Source organism: Colias philodice, chromosome 29, assembly GCF_061535455.1.
Source record: "Colias philodice isolate Cphi_HAF_F1 chromosome 29, ilColPhil1 Martin Lab GWU primary, whole genome shotgun sequence".
Lineage (NCBI taxonomy): Eukaryota > Metazoa > Arthropoda > Insecta > Lepidoptera > Pieridae > Colias > Colias philodice.
This window is the reverse complement of record NC_143114.1, coordinates 1,262,202-1,280,455: the sequence shown is the minus strand read 5'-3', so window position 1 is coordinate 1,280,455 and position 18,254 is coordinate 1,262,202. Positions and strand designations below refer to the sequence as shown.

General features: G+C 39.3%; 1 protein-coding gene and 1 pseudogene across 1 annotated transcript; both read left to right on the top strand.

The window, feature by feature from the left end:
* Positions 1-2,087: 2,087 nt before the first annotated feature.
* LOC149475720 (uncharacterized) lies at positions 2,088-3,074 on the top strand (annotated as a pseudogene).
* LOC149475719 (uncharacterized) lies at positions 2,994-13,546 on the top strand. Its single transcript, XM_089712985.1, has 5 exons — positions 2,994-3,130; positions 3,322-3,453; positions 4,601-4,724; positions 5,922-6,162; positions 13,033-13,546. The coding sequence occupies exons 1-4, from the start codon at positions 3,104-3,106 to the stop codon at positions 6,053-6,055; spliced, it is 417 nt and encodes a 138-aa protein (XP_089569111.1). The 5' UTR covers positions 2,994-3,103; the 3' UTR covers positions 6,056-6,162; positions 13,033-13,546.
* Positions 13,547-18,254: the final 4,708 nt, after the last annotated feature.

Genomic DNA, 18,254 nt, shown 5'->3' with positions numbered 1-18,254 from the left:
AGTAGCATAGACTAATATACTCAAGAGATATATTTATTAGTCCATGATAGTATAGACTAGAGTAGATAATTTTTGAAACAAAAAAAAATCGCAGTCGGATGAAACCCATTAGAAAAGGAGGGGAATATGATAAAAATGTAAGGAAAAATAAATTACGGTCAATCCGAGTTCGGGAAGTGGGAGGGGGGAGCTTTTAAGAGAAAAAAATGGTCTCTCTCGATTTCCGACAAAACTACAAGTCCTACGGAAAAAAGTTCAATGGCAAAGTTGTAGGTAATAAAAGGATCTACAACTTTTGCATTAACAATTTTTTCACATAACCTCAAAATTTAGGTGAAAAATTCAAAAAACCAAGTTTTTGGTTTTTTATTTTTATCTACTTCAAAATTTATTGTTTTTCTACGAAATTTGGTGAAAACTTACTTAATTATGTCCCAAATACACTGTAATTTATTTGATTGAAAATATTGATTTTTTCGCCTTATTTTGAATTAATACCAAAAAAACAACCTAATTTTCAATCGAAAAGTCACCCGTCAAAATATCAGCTTTTTTCAAAAACTTGGGAAGCCTTTTATTCATTGAAATCTCTACTTTCATATGGTGTAAAAAAAAATAAACACCACCATAGTAAATGTTCTCAGGAAATGCATACAAACAGTGTGAAAATTAGCTTTTACTAAATCAGGCACACTTCTCGAACTACCTGAAATGTTTTTATCGACATCATTTTGCTTTTGAATATGCTGTAAAATATTAAACTTAGAACAGATAATTATTTTTCTTTTGAAATATTACCGAAAAGCCGATACAAGAGAAGATATAGAGTTCGAGAAGTGTGTGAAAAAATGTGTCTGGAATTTTATAAATATTTTTTACGTACTCAGCGTATGCAAAACTATAACCTCCTTTGAGCTTAGTATACCAACAGTGGGACATCCCTGTATATTAAGAATATTTATACATGTTGGTCATCAGTCATAGTAGACTTACTATGACTGGTTAACTCCTTGATTATTTTTATATACTTCAGCAACAGTACCAAAACTCTTGCTAAATGTTTATCATGCTTTAAAGGTAAACACAACAAAAAATGAGCTTGTAAAACCAATACTATAGCTTGTAATGTGTTAATATGTATTTATCACAAGAATTAAGTTTGTCTCCGCAACTTATTTGTCTCTTCACCCATGGGCTAGTATGAAAGTGCGCGCACGTAGCGACGCAACTCCCCATACAATTGATGGGAGAGACAAAATAGTTGCGGAGCAGCGTTCCCAACCGTACGATAATTATCGTACAAACACGATAATTTGGTGCCTACGTACGATGTACGATAGCATGTTATTATCGTACGCTGATTTTACGATAATTTCTATCAGGCAAAATTCGAGAATTTATATTATTTCACCCATACAAATATGAAATTTTGACGTGTTTCATATCGAACTTTCATGGGAACAGTGAAATTTTGTCAGATTGATTAAACTTGGCGCGTTTATTGAACATAAAGTGGAAATGGAATCGGTTCAGGTCTGTAGTCTGTACCACGCGTAAAACCAAAGAGTATAATGAATATTAAGGCACGTAAAACGTTTGGGTTTCAGTGTCCCGTTGATTTGACAGCGGTAGTTAAACAAAGATTAACTATAGAGAACTTGCATACTTATCAATATTACAATTTATATGATTTATTTATTTATAAATGACTTTATTCTAAAAAGTACGATAATTTCGAACCAAAAACGCCTAATGTACGATAATTTTACGCCCCTGGTACGATAATCAGCTCACTTCAGGTTGCTAACACTGTTGCGGAGACAAAGTTGCTCGTGCGCGCCAGCGCTTAAAAAAAAAGTGTCAAATATTCAAATAATGGGCATTGGGCATTGGGCCTTAGCATTGGGCAAATGCAATGGCGGCAGGCGGATGTTTATGTTCATTTCGTTTCGTGAGTTTGTTCTTAGAAGTTTGTTCTTTGAACATAGCCAAAATTAATAAAAATGGTTGTTAAATATTTGTGCGTGGTTGCAAAAGTGAGTGGCATCCAGGATGTGATATTATATTTTATTCGTAAGTACAAAACACTACCCTTTACCGATTAGACACCTCAAAATAATGAAATTCAGGGAGCATGTTTCAAAAATTTAACCATAATGTCTATTTCATTAAATCTGTCATATTTCAAATCAATATTGAAAACAATTATTGTAAAGTTTTTTAATAAATTAATATTAATTGCTTCAGATCAATGTGGAACTGGAAAAAAATACACAGTAAACTAGGAACTCAAGAACAATGTTTACAGGCTGCTGAGGAGCGAGGAATGATTTCCAAGGATAAAAAATGTCGTATTCACAAAACCCCTATGTGTCTGGAAGCTAATGGTCAATTCGGAAGGTTTCGCTGCCGTAAAATTAGTAACTGCAGGTCAAAACCTGTTGCCCGTGCGCAAGGGACTTTTTTCGAAAATGTGCGCCTAAAAATCTCTCTTGTGCTGCATATTATGTATACCTATAGTCTTGGATTATCTTATGAACAGACCCAAATTCAACTAGCCACCGATAATGACCTGGTGCTCTCAGCAAAAACAATAGCAGATTGGTTTAATTACTGCTGAGAGACGATCGTTGTTTATGAATTAGAGCACCAAAACTCTTGAGAAAATCGGTGGACCAAACAAAGTTGTACAAATAGATGAATCTAAGTTTGGCATTGGAAAATATAATAGAGGCCGAAATATAGAAGTTCATTGGGTCATAGGAATGATAGAGGATGGTCAAGATGATTTAAGACTAGAAGTCCCGATAATGAGTGATTGGCTGATATATTGGCCACTTATAAAGAAACATGTTCAGGAAGGTTCAATAATACATATATATTGGAGAGCATATTCAAGCCTTTCTGAACATGGTTTCATTCACAAACGTGTGAACCACAGTGATCCTATTAATAAGTTTGTGGCACCTGATAGGATACACACACAACGCATAGAGAGCCATTGGAGAGAACATAATTGGTTAATTGAGTATTATTATAGAAGAAAGATAAAGCTGTCACAAAGACACTTTTGAAGAATTAAAGCTATATTATATGTGTATGGATGAATGCAAACACCAAGGCAATTCAAGTAAATAGATAATAATATAATAAAATTGTAGAAAAATGATGTCTGTATCATGAAAATATGTAAAAAAAATTAGGAGGTGTTATTGTAAAATCGTTTCTGAACCCAAAACTGTAGTTAATATTTTTTTGTCTGTTTGTCTGTATGTTTGTGCGCACTAATCTAAAAATAATTCCATTTTATTAAATGTGTAGGAATTAAAAGCAGCTTACGAGCGTGAAGCTGAACTCCTGGGTTCGAGTCTTGGCGATGGTGAAGTTACTATCAAAGAGATAGTCAGTGACACGCATCAGCTTGAAGAGCTAGCTTTGCTTGCTGAAACTATGGTAAGTCAAATCCTATTAATTTAATTTAATATTATAAATGCGAAAGTTTGTGTATGTTTGTTACTCTTTCACGCAAATACTACTGAACCGATTACAATGAAATTTATCACACATATAGATGGTAACTTGGATTAACACATAGGATAGGTTTTATCTCGGAAATCCCACGGGAACGGAACTAGCGGATTTTTCTTCGAATACGCGGGCGAAGCCTAGGGCGGAAAGCTGGTGGCAATATAATATGAAGCATTTTAACCCATATGAATATTTAAATAAATAGCAAAATGCCTAAATTAATATCTTACCGGTTTTAACAACATTTATTACTTTACTCATTTTAATTTTAACTTTTATAGGTTATTTTTTTAGGAATAACCTAACGGGAAATATTTTGTTATATTTATTTGTACTGTCTACAGGTACGTACCTATTTAAATTAACTCATAAAATACGTACTATTGTAAATTAAACCAATGTTTACTTATAAGAGAACGATGTACATAATTGACTTGAAGGACTACACTTATTTTTATACGGCTCGAAGGACCACGCACAAGTTCCACAACGAAAAACAAAACATAGTTGTCAATTTAAACATCCAATTAACAATGAATATTCATAAATATATTAACACAATTATTTTACAGTAATGGATAAAGCGCTAACACTCTGCAATTAACTGATTAGTTTTAAGTGCTTGCTATTCTTGCATCTAGAGGTCAGATTTTTTGTTATTTAGTTCTCCCCATCAATACAATTTGTTTGGTTTGTAATTAAAATTAAATTATTATTAGAAGTTTACCAAGTAAAGTTTTAATTACCAATTAAATATGGATAAAAGAGAATCGTTAACTTAATCAATATTTGAATTATGTTTCTACATTAAAATGTCAATTGTCACCTGTGTTGATCATGTCAATACGCGTTATGAATTTGTTGATTACGATTTAAAAAAGAAGTGTTTGCCGAGCCTTATTCCATGTCGTAACGGTATTGCCATGACATGACTTTGATACTTTACTCTCAACGCGCCTAAGTTTCACTTCAATTGAGTTGTACTGAGGACAACAAAGGATTTCCGCAAATTTCTTTAAGTTATACATGCTTGAAAAAAAAGAGAAATTAATCTTCCAAAAAAACATTACAGATGCGCATCGAATGCTTCCAATACTTGGGCCAGAATTGCGGCGAAGGTGAAGCGGGTGGTACAGCGCGACTAGCTGCCAGTCTGCAGTCAGAATTTAGCGAGATTGGAGCCGCAACGTCTTGCTGTGAGATAATACACAACACACACACAAACATTCACATGCACCAAACACCAAACTTTCATACTTTCAAATTCATACATACACACACGCACACACACGTGAGTACAATAAAATTTCATACACACCACTCACAGTTTGAGTTTTACACACACATATACATACACAACGCATAGAGTGCTTCTGCTACCTGGAACCACCAAACTCCAATATACACAGACACACACAGTTTGCATATACCAAACTTTCATTAACACACATACACAAATCCAATCCACACACACACACACACATTAATAAACTCACAGATACAATTTATATTCACTCATAACAATACAATGGCATTTACACTCGCCCATACGTTATTGTGGAGCCAATTTAATAGGCAACATTTGACTTCTATCGATTTTATCTTCGTAGAGAGGTAACCTGCTAAAACATCGAATAAAGTGAATTAATCGATACGGACTTGAAACATATGGCAATTGTAAAATTCATCAGCAAATCCCTGTCCAAGTAATATATTATTTTCTTTCGTAAATTCAAGGAGCAAAATGAAACAAGTATCTACATAATTTAAAAAAATGCCTTTATTCAGGTGTACTTTATAGATATAATAATAATAAATAAAATTCTGTTTTATTATAAACACAACGCATTTATTAATTTCGAAACGTGTCGAGTGACGAGAAACGTCTCTTTTATTTAAAAAGTAAAAGGTTAATTGACACATCATTGTAGCGACGGCAGTTCTTTGAATCTGTAATTGTTTATTATGTTTGGAATGGTTATCGGTCATTATTATTATAAATATTTAATTGTTATTGAAAAAAGTTAAACAAATGTACAGTTCTAACAAAACGAAATAACATATTATTATTCTATGCCGTCGTTACTAGGTTACGTTGTTGAATTTTGTTGAACTGTCGTATGTTGCCTATTAAAATGACTACTATAACATTTACATTCGCTTTTCACACCCATGGGGATGGTTATGTCGGTAACTAAGTATCTTATTTATTCTTTTTGTTGATGTTGCCGTAATTATAAGTCTGTAGCCAAAAACATACTATTGTTTTTACTTAATTAAAATTTTACATGAAATTTTAATGAACGGTCTATGTAAACTGTATTAAACAATTATTACGTGTAGAATGAATACTTTTTATGTTATCCAACACAACACTCTCGCTCGTGTTACAGTACATAATGAACGGCATCAGCGAGAAGATGTCCGCCGCGGTAGTATGGCGCTGGCAATCAGAGCGCGGGGCCACAGCAAACAGCGTGTGGTGCGCAGCTCGCGGGTGGTGCTGATGCGAGACTCGCAGCGCTGAGACGCTGTCTCGCAGCACTGCGACGCTGTCTCGCAGCACTGCGACCCCCGCACGACGGGCTCCACGCTGCCCAGGCGTACTTGGACCTGCTGGCGTGCACACCCGAGGTGAGGCTCTATGGAGCTATATGGGAGTGTAAAAATGGTGACCAAAATGTGTTAACTGCACCTACTTGCGTGGTTATGTGAGTTTATGCTAGAATTATACGTCACTGTTGCGACGGCCTGCACGCTGCGCATGCGTACGCGTTGCTGGCACGTGCGGCGGCACGCAATGCACGATTTTATGTTGCTAACACGTTCGGCGGCACGCAAGGTACGATTTTATGTTGCTAACACGTTCGGCGGCACGCAAGGTACGATTTTATGTTGCTAACACGTAACGCGGCACGCAATGTACGATTTTATGTTGCTAACACGTTACGCGGCACGCACTGTACGATTTTATGTTGCTAACACATTCGGCGGCACGCAAGGTACGATTTTATGTTGCTAACACGTTACGCGGCACGCAAGGTACGATTTTATGTTGCTAACACGTTCGGCGGCACGCAAGGTACGATTTTATGTTGCTAACACGTTCGGCGGCACGCAAGGTACGATTTTATGTTGCTAACACATTCGGCGGCACGCAAGGTACGATTTTATGTTGCTCACACGTTCGGCGGCACGCAAGGTACGATTTTATGTTGCTAACACGTTACGCGACACGCAATGTACGATTTTATGTTGCTAACACGTTCGGCGGCACGCAAGGTACGATTTTATGTTGCTAACACGTTACGCGGCACGCAATGTACGATTTTATGTTGCTTACACATTCGGCGGCACGCAAGGTACGATTTTATGTTGCTAACACGTTCGACGGCACGCAATGCACGATTTTATGTTGCTAACACGTTCGGCGGCACGCAAGGTACGATTTTATGTTGCTAACACGTTACGCGGCATGCAATGTACGATTTTATGTTGCTAACACATTCGGCGGCACGCAAGGTACGATTTTATGTTGCTAACACATTCGGCGGCACGCAAGGTACGATTTTATGTTGCTAACACGTTACGCGGCACGCAAGGTACGATTTTATGTTGCTAACACGTTCGGCGGCACGCAAGGTACGATTTTATGTTGCTAACACGTTACGCGGCACGCAATGTACGATTTTATGTTGCTTACACATTCGGCGGCACGCAAGGTACGATTTTATGTTGCTAACACGTTCGACGGCACGCAATGCACGATTTTATGTTGCTAACACGTTCGGCGGCACGCAAGGTACGATTTTATGTTGCTAACACGTTACGCGGCATGCAATGTACGATTTTATGTTGCTAACACATTCGGCGGCACGCAAGGTACGATTTTATGTTGCTAACACATTCGGCGGCACGCAAGGTACGATTTTATGTTGCTAACACGTTACGCGGCACGCAAGGTACGATTTTATGTTGCTAACACGTTCGGCGGCACGCAGGGTACGATTTTATGTTGCTAACACGTTCGGCGGCACGCAAGGTACGATTTTATGTTGCTAACACGTTCGGCGGCACGCAAGGTACGATTTTATGTTGCTAACACGTAACGCGGCACGCAATGTACGATTTTATGTTGCTAACACGTTACGCGGCACGCACTGTACGATTTTATGTTGCTAACACATTCGGCGGCACGCAAGGTACGATTTTATGTTGCTAACACGTTACGCGGCACGCAAGGTACGATTTTATGTTGCTAACACGTTCGGCGGCACGCAAGGTACGATTTTATGTTGCTAACACGTTCGGCGGCACGCAAGGTACGATTTTATGTTGCTAACACGTTACGCGACACGCAATGTACGATTTTATGTTGCTAACACGTTCGGCGGCACGCAAGGTACGATTTTATGTTGCTAACACGTTACGCGGCACGCAATGTACGATTTTATGTTGCTAACACATTCGGCGGCACGCAAGGTACGATTTTATGTTGCTAACACGTTCGGCGGCACGCAATGCACGATTTTATGTTGCTAACACGTTCGGCGGCACGCAGGGTACGATTTTAAGTTGCTAACACGTTCGGCGGCACGCAAGGTACGATTTTATGTTGCTAACACGTTACGCGGCACGCAATGTACGATTTTATGTTGCTAACACATTCGGCGGCACGCAAGGTACGATTTTATGTTGCTAACACGTTCGGCGGCACGCAAGGTACGATTTAATGTTGCTAACACGTTCGGCGGCACGCAAGGTACGATTTTATGTTGCTAACACGTTCGGCGGCACGCAAGGTACGATTTTATGTTGCTAACACGTTACGCGGCACGCAATGTACGATTTTATGTTGCTAACACATTCGGCGGCACGCAAGGTACGATTTTATGTTGCTAACACGTTCGGCGGCACGCAAGGTACGATTTTATGTTGCTAAAACGTTCGGCGGCACGCAAGGTACGATTTTATGTTGCTAACACGTTACGCGGCACGCGATGTACGATTTTATGTTGCTAACACGTTCGGCGGCACGCAAGGTACGATTTTATGTTGCTAACACGTTACGCGGCACGCGATGTACGATTTTATGTTGCTAACACGTTCGGCGGCACGCAAGATACGATTTTATGTTGCTAACACGTTACGCGGCACGCAATGTACGATTTTATGTTGGTAACACGTTACGCGGCACGCAATGTACGATTTTATGTTGCTAACACGTTACGCGGCACGCAAGGTACGATTTTATGTTGCTAACACGTTACGCGGCACGCAATGTACGATTTTATGTTGCAAACACGTTACGCGACACGCAATGTACGATTTTATGTTGCTTACACGTGACGCGGCACGCAAGGTACGATTTTATGTTGCTAACACGTTTGGTGGCACGCAAGGTACGATTTAATGTTGCTAACACGTTCGGCGGCACGCAAGGTACGATTTTATGTTGCAAACACGTTACGCGACACGCAATGTACGATTTTATGTTGCTAACACGTTCGGCGGCACGCAAGGTACGATTTTATGTTGCTAACACGTTACGCGGCACGCAATGTACGATTTTATGTTGCTAACACGTTCGGCGGCACGCAAGGTACGATTTTATGTTGCTTACACGTTACGCGGCACGCAATGTACGATTTTATGTTGCTAACACATTCGGCGGCACGCAAGTTACGATTTTATGTTGCTAACACGTTACGCGGCACGCAATGTACGATTTTATGTTGCTAACACATTCGGCGGCACGCAAGGTACGATTTTATGTTGCTAACACGTGACACGGCACGCAAGGTACGATTTTATGTTGCAAACACGTTACGCGACACGCAATGTACGATTTTATGTTGCTCACACGTTCGGCGGCACGCAAGGTACGATTTTATGTTGCTAACACGTTACGCGACACGCAATGTACGATTTTATGTTGCTAACACGTTCGGCGGCACGCAAGGTACGATTTTATGTTGCTAACACGTTCGGCGGCACGCAAGGTACGATTTTATGTTGCTAACACGTTCGGCGGCACGCAAGGTACGATTTTATGTTGCTAACACGTTCGGCGGCACGCAAGGTACGATTTTATGTTGCTAACACGTTCGGCGGCACGCAAGGTACGATTTTATGTTGCTAACACGTTCGGCGGCACGCAAGGTACGATTTTATGTTGCTTACACGTTACGCGGCACGCAATGTACGATTTTATGTTGCTAACACATTCGGCGGCACGCAAGGTACGATTTTTTGTTGCTCACACGTTCGGCGGCACGCAAGGTACGATTTTATGTTGCTAACACGTTCGGCGGCACGCAAGGTACGATTTTATGTTGCTAACACGTTACGCGGCACGCAAGGTACGATTTTATGTTGCTAACACGTTACGCGGTACGCAATGTACGATTTTATGTTGCTAACACGTTCGGCGGCACGCAAGGTACGATTTTATGTTGCTTACACGTTACGCGGCACGCAAGGTACGATTTTATGTTGCTAACACGTTACGCGGCACTCAAGGTACGATTTTATGTTGCTAACACGTTCGGCGGCACGCAAGGTACGATTTTATGTTGCTAACACGTTCGGCGGCACGCAAGGTACGATTTAATGTTGCTAACACGTTCGGCGGCACGCAAGGTACGATTTAATGTTGCTAACACGTTCGGCGGCACGCAAGGTACGATTTTATGTTGCTAACACGTTACGCGGCGCGCAATGTACGATTTTATGTTGCTAACACATTCGGCGGCACGCAAGGTACGATTTTTTGTTGCTCACACGTTCGGCGGCACGCAAGGTACGATTTTATGTTGCTAACACGTTACGCGGCACGCAAGGTACGATTTTATGTTGCTAACACGTTACGCGGCACGCAAGGTACGATTTTATGTTGCTAACACGTTACGCGGCACGCAATGTACGATTTTATGTTGCTTACACATTCGGCGGCACGCAAGGTACGGTTTTATGTTGCTAACACGTTACGTGGCACGCAAGGTACGATTTTATGTTGCTAACACGTTCGGCGGCACGCAAGGTACGATTTTATGTTGCTAACACGTTCGGCGGCACGCAAGGTACGATTTTATGTTGCTAACACGTTACGCGGCACGCAATGTACGATTTTATGTTGCTTACACATTCGGCGGCACGCAAGGTACGATTTTTTGTTGCTCACACGTTCGGCGGCACGCAAGGTACGATTTTATGTTGCTAACACGTTCGGCGGCACGCAAGGTACGATTTTATGTTGCTAACACGTTACGCGGCACGCAAGGTACGATTTTATGTTGCTAACACGTTACGCGGTACGCAATGTACGATTTTATGTTGCTAACACGTTCGGCGGCACGCAAGGTACGATTTTATGTTGCAAACACGTTACGCGACACGCAATGTACGATTTTATGTTGCTCACACGTTCGGCGGCACGCAAGGTACGATTTTATGTTGCTAACACGTTACGCGACACGCAATGTACGATTTTATGTTGCTAACACGTTCGGCGGCACGCAAGGTACGATTTTATGTTGCTAACACGTTCGGCGGCACGCAAGGTACGATTTTATGTTGCTAACACGTTCGGCGGCACGCAAGGTACGATTTTATGTTGCTAACACGTTCGGCGGCACGCAAGGTACGATTTTATGTTGCTAACACGTTCGGCGGCACGCAAGGTACGATTTTATGTTGCTAACACGTTCGGCGGCACGCAAGGTACGATTTTATGTTGCTAACACGTTACGCGGCACGCAATGTACGATTTTATGTTGCTAACACATTCGGCGGCACGCAAGGTACGATTTTTTGTTGCTCACACGTTCGGCGGCACGCAAGGTACGATTTTATGTTGCTAACACGTTCGGCGGCACGCAAGGTACGATTTTATGTTGCTAACACGTTACGCGGCACGCAAGGTACGATTTTATGTTGCTAACACGTTACGCGGTACGCAATGTACGATTTTATGTTGCTAACACGTTCGGCGGCACGCAAGGTACGATTTTATGTTGCTTACACGTTACGCGGCACGCAAGGTACGATTTTATGTTGCTAACACGTTACGCGGCACTCAAGGTACGATTTTATGTTGCTAACACGTTCGGCGGCACGCAAGGTACGATTTTATGTTGCTAACACGTTCGGCGGCACGCAAGGTACGATTTAATGTTGCTAACACGTTCGGCGGCACGCAAGGTACGATTTAATGTTGCTAACACGTTCGGCGGCACGCAAGGTACGATTTTATGTTGCTAACACGTTACGCGGCGCGCAATGTACGATTTTATGTTGCTAACACATTCGGCGGCACGCAAGGTACGATTTTTTGTTGCTCACACGTTCGGCGGCACGCAAGGTACGATTTTATGTTGCTAACACGTTACGCGGCACGCAAGGTACGATTTTATGTTGCTAACACGTTACGCGGCACGCAAGGTACGATTTTATGTTGCTAACACGTTACGCGGCACGCAATGTACGATTTTATGTTGCTTACACATTCGGCGGCACGCAAGGTACGGTTTTATGTTGCTAACACGTTACGTGGCACGCAAGGTACGATTTTATGTTGCTAACACGTTCGGCGGCACGCAAGGTACGATTTTATGTTGCTAACACGTTCGGCGGCACGCAAGGTACGATTTTATGTTGCTAACACGTTACGCGGCACGCAATGTACGATTTTATGTTGCTTACACATTCGGCGGCACGCAAGGTACGATTTTTTGTTGCTCACACGTTCGGCGGCACGCAAGGTACGATTTTATGTTGCTAACACGTTCGGTGGCACGCAAGGTACGATTTTATGTTGCTAACACGTTACGCGGCACGCAAGGTACGATTTTATGTTGCTAACACGTTACGCGGTACGCAATGTACGATTTTATGTTGCTAACACGTTCGGCGGCACGCAAGGTACGATTTTATGTTGCTTACACGTTACGCGGCACGCAAGGTACGATTTTATGTTGCTAACACGTTCGGCGGCACGCAAGGTACGATTTTATGTTGCTTACACGTGTGGCGGCACGCATGGTACGATTTTATGTTGCTCACACGTGTGGCGGCACGCATGGTACGATTTTATGTTGCTAACACGTTCGACGGCACGCATGGTACGATTTTATGTTGCTTACACGTTACGCGGCACGCAATGTACGATTTTATGTTGCTAACACGTTCGACGGCACGCATGGTACGATTTTATGTTGCTAACACGTGTGGCGGTACGCATGGTACGATTTTATGTTGCTAACACGTTCGACGGCACGCATGGTACGATTTTATGTTGCTAACACGTGTGGCGGTACGCATGGTACGATTTTATGTTGCTAACACGCTCGACGGCACGCATGGTACGATTATATGTTGCTAACACGTTCGACGGCCCGCAAGGTACGATTTTATATCAATTGCGGGAATAATATTGTTTGTGATCGTTTTTTTTTGTCTAGTTGTGTTATGTCAAGTTATTTATTTATCTGTATTTTTGTGCAGGAAATAATAGCGTCGGTCCGCGCTCGGGCCTGCAGTACTTGAACGCGTTCAAGGTGACCGGCGCTCGGCCATGTGGCCACTGGGAAGGGGGTTGTTTTGGAAAAAAGGGGGACGAAATAAAGAAATTTGAATTTGACGCCACGTTGTAGTTTCTGGGAACGGGGGGACGTCACTGAGTCGGTGTTGGAAAAGTGGGGACGCATCACTCTCCTCTCTCATCCTTACACAGGAAGTGTAATTGTGTACTTCCTGGAGAAATGGGGATAGGAGAGTGCGTCACTGTATAGTCACTGTATGGTTACTGGTTACAAGTAGGGGAAAGCGGGAGCTTCCCTGTCGTTATTGGAAAAAATTAAATATGTATATATTTATTTATTTTGTTTTATTCAGTAAAAAAGCGTAAGATAAAATCAAGTATTAGTTTGTAAAAGAACAAAGATGATCCCATTGTAATCCTTGTTAACTATAATCAATATGATAATATTACTTACTTACTACTTATTTAATAAATTTATTAAAAAATTACATTTTAATTTATTTTTTGTTAAGGCCCCCTTGTCCCGAAAGTTTAGGCATTTTAGGCACTGAAAAGGCTCGCGTTGCGTTGCGCAGGGCCGGCGCGACATGAACTCTGGTGACCTTTGGGGCCGCCGAGCACGCTACAGTATAAATAAATCAGTAGTTTGGTTGGACTCTGGTGGCACAGGAGTGGTGCGCGCGAGTTCGTTTTTATATATATTTTATATAGAAAAAAATAAGCACCCAATTATAAATTTATCCAATAATATCCCTGTTAAACCTGATTAGAAGGTGAAATGTAAAATTTTCATAAAAATAGCGTTCCCGTATGTCACATAAAACTGAAAATGCTTGAAAATCGATGTTACTTCTGATTTTTTTTTATCGAGTTAATAGTTTAATATTGTGTTTTTATCCAAAAAAAGTCACTATAGTCTGTCCACTATAAGAATTGCTTTTTGACAGCTCGACGGGTGATACCAGAAGTGATGTTCAAAAGATTATCGATTGTGATACCATTTCAATTATAAATTCAAAATATTATCATAAATCGAATCAGGTACGTAAATAATAATTACAACGTAAACGTACTAATAAGATATGTAATAATAAGACCACATATCTATGCATTGTATGTTAAAACTAAACTAAACTAATATTTTATTATTTATTGGTTTCTATCTTACAATTTGGCTGTCTTTACGTTTAAATTATATAACATAATAGAAGAGTTTTTCTGCATCGGATATATTTTACAGAGTATTTCTATCGATTATTATAATCTATCGACCCATCATTGAATAATTCTGTGTAGACATCACTAAGTGGGCGGGACCTGTCCATGAAGAACGATAATTATTTGTATGACATTTTAACATAGACAATACAATCCTTCATAGGCGTGAAGCTGTCAAAAAGCAAATAATATAATGGACAGAGTATAGATCAGACATTTCTGTACTGTATATTTTTTAGGATTTTAAATATTTATCTGAAAACAACATGATTTAGAAACATAAATTTGGGAAAACGCATGAACCCTTGAATCCGATATATTATGTACTAGCTTTCCGCCCGCGGCTTCGCCCGCGTTTTCAAAGAAAAACCCGTTCCCGTAGGATTTCCGGGATAAAACCTATCCTATGTCCTTTCTCGGGTATCAAAATATCTCTATACCAAATTTCATGCAAATTGGTTCAGTAGTTAAGGCGTGATTGAGTAACAGACAGACAGACAGAGTTACTTTCGCATTTATAATATTAGTATGGATTACCAACGTACAAGTTGGATCGGCGAAAATACTTATAACTTACCTATCCGAAACTGATTTTATACACTACACAAAATCTTTCGTGTTATTAATAATTATTATTTAAATAACTCCAAAATCTGCATATAAGTGCCTACACTGGCTCCGGCTCACGCAAAAACTACTGTAGGTACAGATTTTGATTTAATTATTTATGTATCTATTAGCCCTCGACAACATATTATTATAGACTAAGTCTTAAAAATTATAATTTTATATTATTATAAGCAGTGCCCCGCGGTTTCACCCGCATTACTTCTCTCTTGTTGGTCTTAGCGTGATGATATATAGCACGAAACCTTCCTCGATAAATGGGAAATCCAACACCGAAATAATTTTTCAAATCAGCTCAGTGGTTCCTGAGATAGCGCGTTCAAACAAACAAACTCTTCAGCTTTATAATATTAGTATAGATATAGATTATGTAGTTATGTATTATGTTATGTAATAGGGAAACTTTGAAATATTAAGGTTTAAAAATCAATCTACCTCAGAATATAATATAATAGTACTACGCACAGAAGGTTCACACGAAATAAAACACAGATTGTACTGAATACACTTTAATATAATCTACTATATAAAAATAAGTCGGGTTTTCCTTCCTGACGCTATAACTCCAGAACGCACCAACCGATTTCCACGGTTTTGCATTCGTTGGAAAGGTCTCGGGCTCCGTGAGGTTTATAGCAAAGAAAAGGTCTCTCTGGTGACGAAACGGAGTTCGCCCGGTTTGCTAGTTTTAAATAAAAATATGAAACTTACTTAATATTATTATGTGTTCATGTTATAGAATTTGTAACATTATAGTTATTGCACGATTTATTCGTGATATAATGACGAACGTCCAAGTTTGTATTTATTCGCTAAGGGACGTGCATAAAAAACTAGCCCAATATTTTGTTGTCGCGGAAGAATTTCAACCAATACCCGCGGCCCTAGCCAGTTTCGGCTCGACGGAACACAGTGGGGTTTTGGTCGGTAAGAAATAAGAATCCGACATAACCCACGGCTCCATCCCCGGGGGCCGTGGGTATCTTTGGAAGATTTCCCCACTAAAAAAAGGCCACACTATTGACTATTGTTATAGTGTTTCATAAATAAAAGGGTAAGTAGGAAAATAAATGTAGAAACTATTCAATTTACTAGTCTATGATGGTATGAGGTATATTATGTATAGCTTAATTAGTATAATTATTGTGTCTTGTTATTTAGATTTCTATGGTATAATTAAATGTGATCCTTGCAAAGCTTGCAGCAATACCAATCCCTGTTTAAATATTTTATGAACCTTCACAAAAAGACTATCAATATAAAATATATAGAAATTATAACCGAACCTAGAATACTCGCATATTTGTTATATTTAACCGACTTCAAAAAAAAGGAGGAGGTTATCAATTCGGCCGGTATGTTTATTTTTTTTTTATTCCATTTTACTACGTTTAACATAATATGGTCATTTAATAATAGCTAACCTATTATATTTCATTTGGATTTGTTTTTTTCTTTACTACGCACCTACCATGTCAAAATTTAAAAGAATGAGAGTTGATACCATAATCACAATGTAACATAATATGAATATTCTAGTAAAAAAGTACGTGAAAGTAAAAGGTAATTTTATCTTTCTGTTGTTAATAGCACTTCAGTGCAATCTACATAATAGATTGGAAACACGTTTATTTATAATCTGCATAGGATGGCATGGCACTACCTATTGAATTGAAATTGTTGATTGGTTCATCTTGGCGCTCTTTTTTTCTCGAGATAAACGTTTGGTTTTGTCACGATAAAAGTGGTTTATCGCAGATAAAACCAAAACTAAAAGTAATTACACAAAATGCTCTGACAAATATCTTGCAAATGTTTTAATATAATTGTTTATGAAAAAAAAATCATAATAAGTATTACCATGTCAAGTAGAAAACGTAAAAGTGTGAAAATTAGAGCTAACTTGGTGATTTTTTTTTATCGAGTCAATTTTAATATTTTATGTTTTTGATTGAACAGAATCGTTGAACATATCATCTAGTTTGATATATATTTTATTTTTTAGATTTGGTCTTGAATATTACACGTATCATCTAATAGAAGATTGGTAATTTTGCTTTATACGCACCCTTAAACCTCTCAACCGACTTTGATGAAATTTGGCACAGACAATCTTTAGACCCTGAGAAAGAACATAGGCTACCTTTTATCAAAACACCAAGCGGGCGAAGCCGCGGGCGGAAGCTAGTTTAAAATATACAGTAGACAAGTATAGGGTATAGTATAGGGTAGAATAAAACATCACTATAATATTACAAATGACTATAATTTTGTCACAATTTTCCATACAATGTTAATAACTTTTTACCTTATTCCTATTTTATAATACATTACTTAAATAATATTAATGTTGTTTTAATTTATTTAAAATTCTTCCAGTTAAATTTCTAATTACATTCCACGGAGTCGGTTTCAGATGAGACGATCAAACAAAACCTATAGGACCATACAAAGTTTTAAAAATGAAATTTGAAAACTCGAGTACTTTATTATAATACACTAAAATGTAATTCGATTAGATCTTAAATATATACTAAAATATTTCTTGCTTAGTACGCTACGAGAAGTATCGTTAAAAACTGTACAAACATTATCGATCGTTACTGCTAGCGTAAGTATATATAAACGGACACACAGACCGAACTCTGACGAGAACATGCGACATAGCTCAACAGTGACAACAGTTTATGTACTATAATTAATAAATAATAGATATAAAGATAAATTGTACTTTAAACGCGCTGAGACGCGACGCGCGGCTGAGCGGCGCCGCGGTGTAATTGACTAACGAGGTCCGCGCGCGCAAACAAACATACCAACGAGAAATAAGCACCGTTATTCGAAATGCGAGTCGTTTGAGTACTATGCAGCTTGAGGAGGCTTAGCTGGCTTAAACGAACGTTTAACACTACCAAATTATCAAATAATATCTATCAACTCTTAAATTCCATAAGTGAAACCGTGAATTATCGCTATTGTACATTTATCTAATAAACCAGCCAAGAGGATAAATCGAACGAGTCAACGGTAAACAACAAGCGAGTAGGAGTTAATAAATTACAATTAATAATTAATTATTAAGAAAAAATTGAGCTAGATTCGATCTCCTTGTTGTTCACTACGCGCTATCATCGCTTCAATACGCGGGTAACTTTATTCACAGACGGTCGAGTGCCGTCCACCCTCTGCGGTGTCGTGTGGAGAGATGCGAATTACATATCACCGAAACGTCAAACGAAGGTTTCTTTTATTGCTCTATACATAGACTAAAGAGTAATTTATTGCTTAGGAGTTGATGCGTCGGTGTTTGCAATACCTACTGATATCTTCATGTATGGGA